General features: G+C 45.4%; 1 protein-coding gene across 3 annotated transcripts; it reads left to right on the forward strand.

Annotated features, from left to right (window-relative positions):
* Positions 1-676: 676 nt before the first annotated feature.
* Positions 677-11,653, forward strand: LOC121562276. Of its 3 annotated transcripts, XM_045207761.1 has the most exons (7): positions 8,876-9,403; positions 9,510-9,565; positions 9,932-9,991; positions 10,414-10,603; positions 10,694-10,875; positions 10,971-11,057; positions 11,161-11,653. In XM_045207761.1, the coding sequence occupies exons 1-7, from the start codon at positions 9,310-9,312 to the stop codon at positions 11,575-11,577; spliced, it is 1,086 nt and encodes a 361-aa protein (XP_045063696.1). In that variant the 5' UTR covers positions 8,876-9,309; the 3' UTR covers positions 11,578-11,653. The 3 variants fall into 3 exon arrangements, with proteins under 3 accessions (XP_045063695.1, XP_045063697.1, XP_045063696.1); XM_045207760.1 differs by lacking the exons at positions 8,876-9,403; positions 9,510-9,565; positions 9,932-9,991 and adding exons at positions 677-743; positions 2,198-2,439; XM_045207762.1 differs by lacking the exons at positions 8,876-9,403; positions 9,510-9,565; positions 9,932-9,991 and adding exons at positions 677-743; positions 2,198-2,439 and having other exon boundaries at positions 10,694-10,755.
* The last annotated feature ends 1,662 nt before the right edge of the window (positions 11,654-13,315 follow it).

The following is a 13,315-nucleotide window of genomic DNA, read 5'->3' on the forward strand; positions in this document are numbered from 1 at the left end:
AGGCAGTGATAGGCAGTGTACAGTGCTATGGTGATTGCGTCATCTGTGGATCTGTTGGGGCGGTATGCAGATTATAGTGGGTCTCAGGTGTCGGGTAAGGTGGAGGTGATATGGTCCTTAACTAGCCTTTCAAAGCACTTCATGATGACAGAAGTGAGTGCTACGGGGCGATAGTCATTTAGTTCAGTTACCTTCCGAACCTGTGAATGAAGTTAACGAGAACATCTTAAATAAATAAAGGGAAGACAAATGGAGTACTTGAAGAAAAACACAAACACAAACAATGCCAAGGTTGCGCTCCCATCCCAAGTGGATAGGACTGCTGACAATGGCAAGAACTCCGCCCGCAAAATGAGAGGAACATTTAAAGCCAAAAGGAGGATATGTATATGGGAAAAAGGGCTGGGGCAGCTGTTGTTGTTTTGCTGTAAATAGATCTAAGAGGCAAAGAGAACTCCTAAAGCTCCAGTCAACTGAATGCTGATTATAATCTGTCTGACATGATTGAAAACTGTCCCCATCTCTTACTCCCCTCCCTTCTGCTCCTCTCTGTCTCTCTCTCCGGCTCTACTATCACTCCCTCCATCCCTCTCCCTCTCTCTCGCTTTCTCTATTTCAATTTCTCCTATCGGTGCATGGTGATCCGGTGAGTAACAGTGTATGAAGTAGCCCCGTTGCCATGGCGTCAGATGCCAGCCACATGCTGGAGGCAGCCTTGGAGCAAATGGATGACATTATCGCTGGTAAGCTTCTATTTTATTAAGACCTCCTCAAAGACAACCCGGCTTGCAATTACTGCTCTCTTTAGACTGGTATTTGGTAATGTCTTGAAGGTTTCATTGAGATTTAAATATATTAACTTAGAGTAGGAATGTTACATTTTGTTCAGTTCTTTCTAAGCATAATCAAAATAAATTGTGTACTTTGGATTTTAGTTGAAATGATGAAAGGAAAGTTCCTCTTAGGATCTTGAAGTTTGAGATACTGGGATTAAGCTTGTTCCAACTAGAGCAGATTTACTGGGGAAACTCAGCAGGTTTTGAATAGATGGTCCTTGTCAGTAGGCTACTGTACATCAACCATTCTGCTAGTCTTTTACGCTGCCTCTCTTCTTCCCCCACCTGGTCTATTCCATGTATACTCTATCATTTATATTACATTTCCATTTTGGTCATTTAGCAGACACTCTTATCCAGAGCAATTTACAGTCAGTGCATTCAACTAAGGTCGATAAAACAACCACATATCAATGTCATAGAATGAAAAAAACGTTCCTCAATAAAGCAGCTATCAGCAAAATCAGTGCTAGCAAGAAAGACAAATACAACATCCTTGTCTGTAGTTGTCCACCACACTCTATAACTAGCTCTCTTTCCATATTGTTCAGCTCTCCATGTTTTCTTACAGGGGTGATACATTTCAGTCACCACTGTTTGTCATAACCATAGCAGGATATCAGATGACTCTGTTGGGGTTCCTGAAGGGGCACAAGACAAACGGCTCTAATAATAGAGATAGCATAGTGCTAATGACCCCCAGTACACTGCAAGACAGAGAAAACCGTGACATCACCCATAGAGATGGTCATACAGGCTAACATATTGCTAATAATGCTAACAATTCCTGTAATAGGCCTACAGCTAAGGTGACATGAGATCATGAATATATATCTGTGCAGACTAGTGCAATATTTAAAAGACCATCAGAGCACAGCACTTTGACACACTGCCTTTACTCAGAGAAGCAGTCAATACACCATGCAATGTCCCTACAATATCCCTATAGGGAACACTTGAGTTTTCAAAGCTGACAGCGTTCAGGCACTGTTGAAGCTAGCGTTGTAGTGGGAGGGTGCCCTCCAGTGGTTATGCTAGGTAGCAGTTGGATGTTTTCAATTATTTCACACATTATGTTGATGTATTCAGTGACTCACATTGGAAATTCAAACTGGCATGATATATTCATCAGCACATAATACTTTCACTCAGCAATCCTAACCGCCTGTTTGTGGAGCAGTCACATACAATATAGTCAACAGCAAACAGTTTATAGTAATCTGATTTCAGAAAATCAAAACAAGTCAAAATGGATTGTTAGACTCTGGGATAGCTAGTTTTAAGGCTCTGATGGCTGTATCACCCCTATGATCTTTGCCCTAACCATAACTTGAATCTAAATTATTTCATTTTATTGGCAGGAGGGTTCTGCGAGGCCTTCTTGAAGTTTGGGGCCCAGGGTTACCACTCCCAGGGTTCGAACTCTGCCCCCACCTTTGCCCTCACCTCAGCCATTAACCCCAACATCAGGGTGCTGCAGCTGGTAGAGGATCTCAGGGTAGCCCTGGAGGGCCAGGTGGACCAGGAGGAGCATGAGTCCATGAGCAGACAGGTCCCCATGGACACAGCACACACCCTGTTAGATTGGCTGGAGAAGGGAGGGGTGAGTAGCTTCAACACAGCCTAAACTCACTTCACACACTAAACTGGCTAGTGTGGTGTATTTATTCAGGAAACCTTGTTACTGGGTTCTATTGAGCATATGAACCATCTTTCAGAAGGGGGGGGATTATGGGGTGGAATAGAGACAAAAATAACAAAGTGATAGTGTTTGTGTAGGAGACGGAGAGGGATAAAAAGAGAGAGACAGACAGAAAGCAAGAGAGAGAGAGAGAGAGAGAGAGAGACAGAGAATAAAAGAGAGAGAGAGAGAGAGAGAGGGAGGAGAAGAAAGGGAGGGAGAGGAGCCAGCTGGCGTGGTCTGAGTCGTAGTGCTGCAGTCTGATATTAGAGACTAGCCACTTCTCAGCCTGCCTCTGTCTGGGCTCCAAACCACACAGCCAGGGTCCGACCTAGACACAGCACACCATAGGGTCCCCACTACAGTCTCTCTGCAGCAAGAGAGAGAGTAGGAGGGGAAGAGGAGGAAGAAGCAGATAGAAGGATTCAAGGGGATTAACAGTGATAAAGTATCTTTCTTTCAGAAGCTCTGTTAAGTTTCTGAGCTCTTCTCTCTCTCTCTCTCTCTCTCTCTCTCTCTCTCTCTCTCTCTCTCTCTCTCTCTAGGATAAGTTACAGTGTAGAGTTTGAGGAAGAAAATAGTCAAAGCTACAATGGGCCAACAGAATGGAGTATAACATAGATTTCTATAAGCATGTTGCCTGGCTGAAAAAGGTTAGAGACTTTTTGAGGTTTCACTTTCATGCTTTTCCCTGCTTATATATCTGTACTGCATCTGTATAGAGGAATCTGGTTATTGTTATTGTACACAGACAGGGGAAATCCCTTGCATACTGGAGATGCACATGGAGAAAGACTTGTGTTGTGGAGTTGTTCATTGTAACACAGTTGATTGATAGTACAGACTCATCTGTTTTGACCGTAAACTGGAAAGTTCTGTGTCATAGTAGTCACCTGTTCTATTGTCTGTCATTTCTGCACCTTCACAGAACAAGGCCCTTCAATTAACAGTTGGTATGGGAAAAGCTTGGCAATTGTTGAAGAGCAACAGGTAGCATTCAATAAAACATGGTAACCACCTTTCTGGAAAACACTTTGAACTCTCATATTACATTTACATTTTAGTCAATTAACAGAAGTTCTTATCCAGAGCATACATTTCCATACCTTTTTTATTTTCTTGTTTGTACTGGTCCCCCATGGGAATCCAACCCTGGCATCTACCACCTGAGCCACACAGGACCCAACTCTCCCTGCGTTTCTTTACTGTGCAGGAATAATACTTATACCCGAAACTCTGCAGGCAATTGTGATTGGATGAGCTTCTACATAGCCTTCATACATGGCACGATAACAGGAAAACTTGATTTCCGTATAGTTCAATTAGCAATATGGCTAATCTGTCAATCCATCTGTTGAGGAACTTGTGCTGAATTTTAATGAAGAATGTGTGAAGGGGAGCAGGAACGGGCTGGACCGGGCTGGCGACGCGCACCACTGGCTTGGTGCGGGGAGCAGGAACGGGCGGATCGGGCTGGCGACGCGCACCACAGGCTTGGTACGGGGAGCAGGAACGGAGCGGGCTGGCGACGCGCACCACAGGCTTGGTGCGAGGGATAGGAACAGGCCGGACCGGGCTGGCGACGCGCACCACAGGCTTGGTGCGAGGGACAGGAACAGGCCGGACCGTGCTGGCGACGCGCACCACAGGCTTGGTACGGGGAGCAGGAACGGAGCGGGCTGGCGACGCGCACCACAGGCTTGGTGCGAGGGACAGGAACAGGCCGGACCGGGCTGGCGACGCGCACCACAGGCTTGGTGCGAGGGACAGGAACGGGCCGGATCGGGCTGGCGACGCGCACCACAGGCTTGGTACGGGGAGCAGGAACGGAGCGGGCTGGCGACGCGCACCACAGGCTTGGTGCGAGGGACAGGAACAGGCCGGACCGGGCTGGCGACGCGCACCACAGGCTTGGTGCGAGGGACAGGAACAGGCCGGACCGTGCTGGCGACGCGCACCACAGGCTTGGTACGGGGAGCAGGAATGGGCCGGACCGGGCTGGCGACGCGCACCACAGGCTTGGTGTGAGGGACAGGAACAGGCCGGGCTGGACTGTGGAGACGGACTAGAGGTCTGGAGCGGAGAGCTGACACAACCCGTCCTGGCTGAATGCCTATCTCCACACCCTGTGTGTGAGGCATCAGCACAGGACGTACAGGGCTGTGCACTCGTACTGGCGCTACAGCACGTGGCACTGGCGCAGGATATCCGGGACCGAGGAGGGGTACTGGAGGCCACGAGCGTTGAGCCGGCACACTCCGTCCTGGCTACATGCCCACCTTAGCACGACACGTGCGTGGTGCTCGCACAGGACGTACAGGACTGTGCCGGAACACTCGCGGCACAGTACGTGGCTCCGCATAACCCGGACCCTGCCCAGTCTCACGCTGCCTAGCCTGAGTACGGGGAGTTGGCTCTGCTCTACCTCTAGGCTCCGCCAACCATCCTTCCAGCCCCCCAAACCTGGTGGCCTCCTCTCCTAGATCGCCGATGCGCCCTCTAGCTGCCTCCAGCAGCCCTGTCATCCACGCCGTGTGCCCCCCCCAAAAAATTACTTGGGGTTGCCTCTCGCGTGTCCGTCGTCGGCACGGTTGGCACCGTTTCTCCTCTCCTGCCTGGGCATTTATTTTTGCCCATGGCCCTCTGCCCGCGAATATGTCCTCCCAAGACCACCATTCGCCCACCTGGGACATCGCCAACTTCTCCTGTTTGGCACGCTGCTTGGTCCTCTCTTGGTGGGATCTTCTGTCACGATCGTTATGAGAAGCGGACCAAGGCGCAGCGTGATAGGCGTACATACTTTATTAAGTGTACACAACAAGAACAAAAACAACAAAACGATACGTGAAGTCCTAGGTAATACAACAAACCATACGGAACAAGATCCCACAATGAACTAGTGAACACAGGCTGCCTAAGTATGGTCCCCAATCAGAGACAACGAGCTACAGCTGTCTCTGATTGGGAACCACCCTGGCCAACATAGAAATAAACGATCTAGAACAAAACCCATAGAAAACTAAACATAACAAGTCCACACCCTGGCTCAACATTTAAGAGTCCCCAGAGCCAGGGCGTGACAACTCATTACATTTTGAGTGCTTAGCAGGACAGGAAAACGGTCCAATTCACTCACTTACAGTATCTAGAGAACATCCTTAGTCATTCCTACAGCCTCTGATCTGGCAGACTCACTAAACATACATGCTTTGTTTGTAAATTATATCTGTGTTGGAGTGTGCACCTGGCTATCCGTAAATAAAATACAAAACTAGAAAATGGTCTGGTTTGCTTAAATGATTTATACTTTTACTTTTAATACTTAAGTATATTTTAGCAATTACATTTACTTTTGGTACTTAAGTATATTTAAACCAAATACTTTTAGAATTTTACTCAAGTAGTATTTTACTGTGTAACTTTCACTTTTACTTGAGTCATTTTCTATTAAGGTATCTTTACTTTTACTCAAGTATGACAACGGGGTACTTCTTTCACCACTGGTCATCAGCCTATACATTCTCTCCCTACATATGGGACACTTTAGAAGATGAGGCGTGACACCATTTAGATGATGGTGATGATGCAACGTTCACTATAAGCAGGGCAATTTCCCATTTCTATGAAGCCTACAGGATGCTTTGGAAATAGAATTAGGAATTAGAATACTAGAATGGATATGAACCTTCTTATGATGGTCTAAAGCATCAGCCATTTTGGTCAGGGACTTGGTCAAACATGGTTTGCAGTGCTGTGATAAGATATTGTGTAAAACAATGAATTTGGAGATTATCTGCATTGTATGTTTGCTAGCTATAGCCAGCCAGTTTTAGAGGCATGATTCCATACATTTTTCAAATTGTGCCAATATGCCAATATTCCATTTAAACAATGCAGTCAATCCACAGCATACACTTGCTGAAATCAGTTGATGATAGGATTTAGACAAGTTTTAAATGCAACAAGTACTGATATTGTATAATATAATAACACTCACAGCTTTCTAAGAAAATACAAATGTTGACATTTACGGTCTGTTTACATATATTTTAGAGGCTATTTAGACCGAAAATGTGTATAAATCTGTATAAACTGTATTTATAATTATACGTCAATATTTTGGGGTTACAATATTTCTATTACACAACTTCTGATATTTATCATACCTTTCTTTTATTTTCTTGCAGAAGTAAAAACAGGAAATGCATCACCGATGCCTCTACTGCCATTCATTCCAATTAGACTGGTTTGGATTTCTCCTGACGAAAATAGCTGCCTTTATCACCCCCTTCTATAACTGTGAGGGATTATGACATAGACCCTTTTGTAATTTAATAGGATCTCTATGGAGTCGACCACCAGACGACATGGACAGATAAACTGTCTTTCTGTGTGTGTGTTTGTGTGTGTGTGTGTGTATGTGTGTGTGTGTGTGTGTGTGTGTGTGTGTGTGTGTGTGTGTGTGTGTGCTATATGTCATATGGAGAGAGCACCACTTTCTTCCTCACACAACATCAATAAATTAGAGTACCAGCCACACAGTGATGATATCTTTGTTATCTCATCCCAGCTAGGGAGGCCAATGTAAATGTAATTTTCTTCCATGCTTTTTTCTGTATCGTTATATCAATGCTAAGCAGGGCATTGACATGGACCATCATAAAGAGAGAGTGTAAATCACCCCTACCACTAGTGCTCTCAACAGACATATACTGTTGCTACTGCACTATAGAAAAAGCCTCTGCTCCCATTACATTCAGCTAGCTGCAGTCTGTTTATTTTCTGTTGTCTATGATCCCTCTTTTCTCCTCTGTCTAGCATATAGCATCACTTAGGCCGTTGGTTAGAGTTGCTGTGATGTAGATAAGGCCTCTCATCCCTGACTGATATAAACCAGGCCGTTAGCTAGCTGCGCTGCTGTTGGATGTTGCCGCGCTACAGATGAATAATTCAGTTGACATTAGTATGCGCAGTGTCACAGGTCTCTCTGAGCGCCTTTATGACAGCCAGCCTGCCGTCGCCTCTTGTCTGGTTAACAACCACGACCCATGGTCCTGCCGTCGCCTCTTGTCTGGTTAACAACCATGACCCATGGTCCTATAGTCGCCTCTCGTCTGGTTAACAACCACGACCCATGGTCCTGCCGTCGCCTCTTGTCTGGTTAACAACCACGACCCATGGTCCTGCAGTCGCCTCTCGTCTGGTTAACAACCATGACCCATGGTCCTGCAGTCGCCTCTCGTCTGGTTAACAACCACGACCCATGGTCCTGCAGTCGCCTCTCGTCTGGTTAACACCTACGACCCATGGTCCTGCAGTCGCCTCTCATCTGGTTAACACCTACGACCCATGGTCCCGCAGTCCACCTACACCAACCATTACTGTATGACAATAGGAGTGTGTGAGTGTGACGTGTGTGCCTGTGTGTGTGTGTGTGTGTGTGTGAGTGAGTGCATGTGGTGTGTGTTTGTGTTTGTGCGTGTGTGCGTGCGTGCATACCTGCAAACCTATCATTAGTGGTCTGAGTGAAGTGGATAAGCTACTGTGATCCATCCAGGTACCTACAGAGGTGTTAGCCTATCACGTTGTGTGAGCTTTTATCACTAATTGCCTCAGTGGATGACACAGAGTAATTATCAGGCTGACATGTAGCTCTTCAAATCTGACACTAACAGGCGCTGAGCCAGGGAGGCTTCCTATCTCTTATGCTACATGTGGCGGCGATCTGCTTTTAATAGTGCAGACATAGAGGAGGTGTGAATATAGATGTGTTGCCATGACTCTTGCCCACTGGCCTGCATGTATTCACTGAGTAGACTCTTGGACTACAACAAGTATGTATTCTGATTGCCAACAGTAGTAATATGTTGAGTGTGGCACTTGATAATCAACTGTATAATCATTCTCAATGTGGAGTGATTGACCTGTGCTCAGCCACCCTCTCCTTGCAACATGATGCAGGCAGGCAATAGATGAGAAAACAAAGTGCTGCAATAGGGTGAAGGCAGAGGTTGAATATGAGTACAGGCAGAGAGAGAGATGGAGAGAGAAGGAAAGAGAGAGAGACAGACATACAGATGTAGGATCTTAATTTGAGCCAGTTTGCTACAGCAGGAAAATAATTCTGCAGCAACAGGAAATGTGAATTATGATGTGGATTATAATGAATGGACATTTTTTGTAGGGGTTGATACATTTTCTGTTTGGGCAAATCAAGTCTGACATTTTAAAATGGAAATTACAAACTTTAGAAGCCTTTTGTAATACAATACAAGTTTGCATTTCTTGCTCTGCAGTACAAATCTCAGCAACAAAAGAGTGATCAAATTAAGATCCTACATCTGTACAGACAGACAGACATACAGACATATAGGCAGACTAGGTCTATAGTAATAGGCTGCTCCAGTGTTCTGGGTGGATATGTGGATGAGTAAATAACTTGATGATGTCACAATGCCACTTTACCAGGGATGGAGCACTAGGGAACATTATGAGGTAACATGTTGCCACGGAAACACACTTCTAACATAATCCCAGACCACATTAAAATTGTTAGACAAGCTCAGGTAGAGCGTGTTAGCTACATCTCTCAACCTATAACTGATTTGATTGATTACAACAGTACACTACCCTAGCGTGTTATGGGTCAGACACTTAGTGACCCTGTCACTCTGGTCTCTCCTTGGGAGCAACGAAAGGAGACCCATAAACATAAAAAAGAAACCCAAGGAGAAGAGCATCCCTCCAGCCCTGACCTTTCTTCAGCTGTGTACACTGCTGAGCTGCGTCAGGATGAAGAAGACACCATTTGATCCCTCCCAGAGTGGTGAGGGGAGAAAGGCAACAACGATACACGATACGAACAACAATAATGACTCTGATACTGGTGAGTGTGAGGAGGTGTCTATTGACTAGTGCTGCTACATAGTACAATTATTTAGGCTTCACTTGGAAAAAAAACATAATGTGTCTTGGAAATGTTTCACTTACAGGCTCTGACTATTCTGCAGATGATGTGAAAAGGATCAAGGACAAGAGTAAAGGAAAGGTTCGGAGAGAGAAAGTTTGGATTGAAGTTCAGAAATCTCCTGAGTGGCGCAGTGGTCTAAGGCACTGCATCGCAGTGCTAACTGTGCCACTAGAGATCCTGGTTCGAATCCAGGCTCTGTCGCAGCCGGCCGCGACCGGGAGACTCATGGGCGGCGCACAATTGGCCCAGCGTCGTCCAGGGTAGGGGAGGGAATGGCCGGCAGGGATGTAGCTCAGTTGATAGAGCATGGCGTTTGCAACGCCAGGGTTGTGGGTTCGATTCCCACGTGGGGCCAGTATATATTTTTTTATAATATATGTATTCACTAACTGTAAGTCGCTCTGGATAAGAGCGTCTGCTAAATGACTAAAATGTAAATCTCAGGACCACAAACGCAGAACGACACTGGAAACAGAAAAAGACAATAAACAAAGATCTAACTCGGTAAGACATCCAAACCTGCTTATCAATGAGGATTTGCCAATGCATTTGATAATTGATAATGACCACAATAAGGAAAACACAGTATATTGTGTTGAATTTGATACTGCTTGACAAATGTGATAATGTCACAATGCCCCTTCGGATGGGGTAGGCCCTACTAGTTAAAAAGTCTTAACGGAATCCATGGAACGTCCCAACTCTGACCTTACCCCCATTGAAGTTGAAATTGAAATGGTTAGGGTAAGGGTAGCGGTAAGGTTAGGGTTTAGGGTAGGGATGTCTCAAGGATCTCGGATAGCACTAACCCTAGTTATTATTGGGTAACATTTTGCCATGGAAACACACTAGAGCTCATTGGCTATTGATATTGTAGTTTGAAATATCAGTAGATTTCTAACTGATGTACTGATTGTGACCCTGAGGTCTCCCCTGTGGAGAAAGCAAAGGAGACCAAGCAGAAAGAGAAGAAGCAGAGCATCTATCCAGCTGTGGCGGCCCTGCAGCTGTTCACTCTCTTCTGCTGTGGAGGGAAAGTCAAGCTGAAGAAAACTCGTGCCTCTCAGTACAGACAGAGTAAAAAGGACCAGGACGAAGATACTGCATCTGATACTGGTGAGTATTATGGGTTGTCTGTTGATTAGATATAGAATGATATTGCTCCACTTGGAAAGATGTGTCTTCAAAATCAAAATGTCTAAACAGGCTCAGACTGGTCTGGAGGAGATGTTACAACCAAAAAGGTCAAGGACAAGAGTAATGGAAAGGTAGGGAGGGAGAAAGACTGGACTGAAGTCCAGCTATTGAAATCATCTCAAGACCACGAACACAGAAGTACAACACCAGAAACAGACAAGGGAACTCATTTGGGACAAAGACCGAACTCTGTGAGACAAGCAAACATGCTGTATCATATTTTATCGTGAGCAAAAGATCTTTCCCATAATGTTTTATCATTGGGTATTGCAATTGTCTTATGCAGGCAAATCAAAGGACACCCCGGCAAGTGAAGACCTATGTGGAGGAAATATACATAAGACCTGACTCTCCGACTCTACCACGTGCCCACGTAAGTTACTGAAACCTGACTTACTATACGGACAGACAGAGATTCACACATCCAGGCAGTTTCCCCTCTGACCTCAACCTAACCCCCCTCTTCCTCCGGGTAGAGCTCCCTCTCCCAGTTCTCCCTGGCTAGGAACCTGGCCATCCTCCCGCTGGAGTGGCAGCTACCTGGAGTCCCTCTGACCACCTCGTCTATGGCAACTAGGACAGAGAGAAAGCCATCCACTACCAACACTTCGACACAGGCGCAGACAGAAACACAGACAACAGATATGAACACAGACACACAGACCACTGCCACCTCTCAGATACAGATCTCCATGGTGACCACCCAGTCATCAGAGACCATGACAGAGGTTCACACATCAGACTCAAGCACCCAGAACTCCACTCCTGACATGGCACTGACCCCTGAGAGCACTAAGGACATGATCGCTACTGATGAGGATGTGAAGGATGACTCTGCTGAAAATTTGATCTCCACCCTAACAGACACCTCTATGGAGAAATCCGTCCAGTAGGCCTAATGAACATTTCAATATAGCAAAAGCTATACTATGATCAATTAATAAAAACAGTTAATATTTCTGCAGCAAATGTTCACTACTGTTGATATGTGAAGCAGCATGCTTAGGTTAGGCATATGTGTTTGAATTCACCAAAAATAATAAATAAACCAAAAATATATCAAACCACTACAGGTAGGGGAGAGTGAATACATCAGCATTGAGTTCATTTGGTCAATAATGATCTATGGGCATATTACATTCTGTAATATATGAAATAACAATCACCCACAGTGAATACAAAGCAGACATGTTCTATTTTCTCCCTCCGTCCTTCCCTCCCATGTCCTGATGAGGTTTAGATTGTCTTGTTATCCACCCATTCAACTGTTTAGCATTTTAATAACGCCTCGCAATCTCAGGGCCTAATTATTTTTGATTCACATGCTTAAAATAGAGCCCACATATCACCACATATCTGAGCTGCCTGAAGGTGCTGTGTTACTGGTGGGTTTCCAACAGATTACAGGGAGATTGGTGAAATAAGTCAACCTAAATAGGGACGATAGGAACATTATGTTTTCACACATCATGATGTAGTCCTTGTAAGATAACTCTGGAGCGTGATCTTGTCGTTTTATCACCTTGAAGGGTGACAGAATAGTGAGCTTTATCCATGACTTTGAGAATTTCTGTCAAACTGCACTTTTCTGTCTCTGTCATGCCTGCGGTCACCAAATGTACAGCCTCCCCAGAGCTGCATATTCCAGTGGCCTACATGCATGGATAATGAGCTGAGAGAAGTAGTTGCAGCACATCGTTTTAGGCTACAGCCAAGCTCTATCTTTAACCTGAGAAACATCTTAGTCCTACATGAGTGCACTCTCCACAACAAAGACCAGCCTGACATCAACATACAGTACAGAGACTGATCATATACTCCCGAGTGGCGCAGTGGTCTAAGGCACTGCATCGCAGTGCTAGCTGTGCCACTAGAGGTCCAGGCTCTGTCGCAGCCGGCCGCGACCGGGAGACCCATGGGCGGCGCACAATTGGTCCAGTATCGTCCAAGGTAGGGGAGGGTTTGGCCGGCAGCGATGTGGGTTCGTTTCCCACGGGGGGCCAGTATGAAAAAAACACAAAAAAACATGTATGCATTCACTAACTGTAAGTCTCTCTGGATAAGAGCGTCTGCTAAATGACTAAAATGTAAATGATGGCAGCTGGTTCTTTTGTGGCAGGGCTGAAATGCAGTGTAAATGTTTTTTGGGGATTAAGTTCATTTTCATGGCAAAGAGGGACTTTGCAATTAATTGCAATTCATCTGATCGCTCTTCATGACATTCTGGAGTATATGCAAATTTCCATCATCAAAACTGAGGCAGCAGACTTTGTGAAAATTAGTATTTGTGTCATTCTCAAAACTTTTGACCACGACTGTATGTACTGACATGTATGTGTAACTGATATATGCACACACACACGACATGTTCATGTTTCTAAATGTATGTCAATTGTATTTTGTCTGTAATGTCTTGTTCGTTATGTGTCGGACCCCAGTAAGACTAGCTGTCACCATTGATGTCAGCTAATGGGGATCCTAATAAATCAAATCAAATCAAGAGGGGATAGGCTGTGCTCAGTAAACTGACTACAGTGTGCAAGCCCACCTCCTGTCCTGACTGAGCAATTGATTTCTCCAGTCTCTGAAAACTGCATTAGCCAAAACACATTGGTCGAGAGAAGGTCAGTG

The sequence above is a fragment of the Coregonus clupeaformis genome, chromosome 26 (assembly GCF_020615455.1).
Source record: "Coregonus clupeaformis isolate EN_2021a chromosome 26, ASM2061545v1, whole genome shotgun sequence".
NCBI classification, from domain to species: Eukaryota; Metazoa; Chordata; class Actinopteri; order Salmoniformes; family Salmonidae; genus Coregonus; species Coregonus clupeaformis.

Excerpts from the sequence above, each read along its gene's own strand:
- LOC121562276 (XM_045207760.1), top strand. The coding sequence starts at position 680 with ATGGCGTCAGATGCCAGCCACATGCTGGAGGCAGCCTTGGAGCAAATG. Across the intron at positions 2,440-10,413 it reads ATTGGCTGGAGAAGGGAGGG|GTCTCCCCTGTGGAGAAAGC; the intron begins GTGAGTAGCTTC and ends TGTGACCCTGAG. Across the intron at positions 10,604-10,693 it reads AGATACTGCATCTGATACTG|GCTCAGACTGGTCTGGAGGA; the intron begins GTGAGTATTATG and ends ATGTCTAAACAG.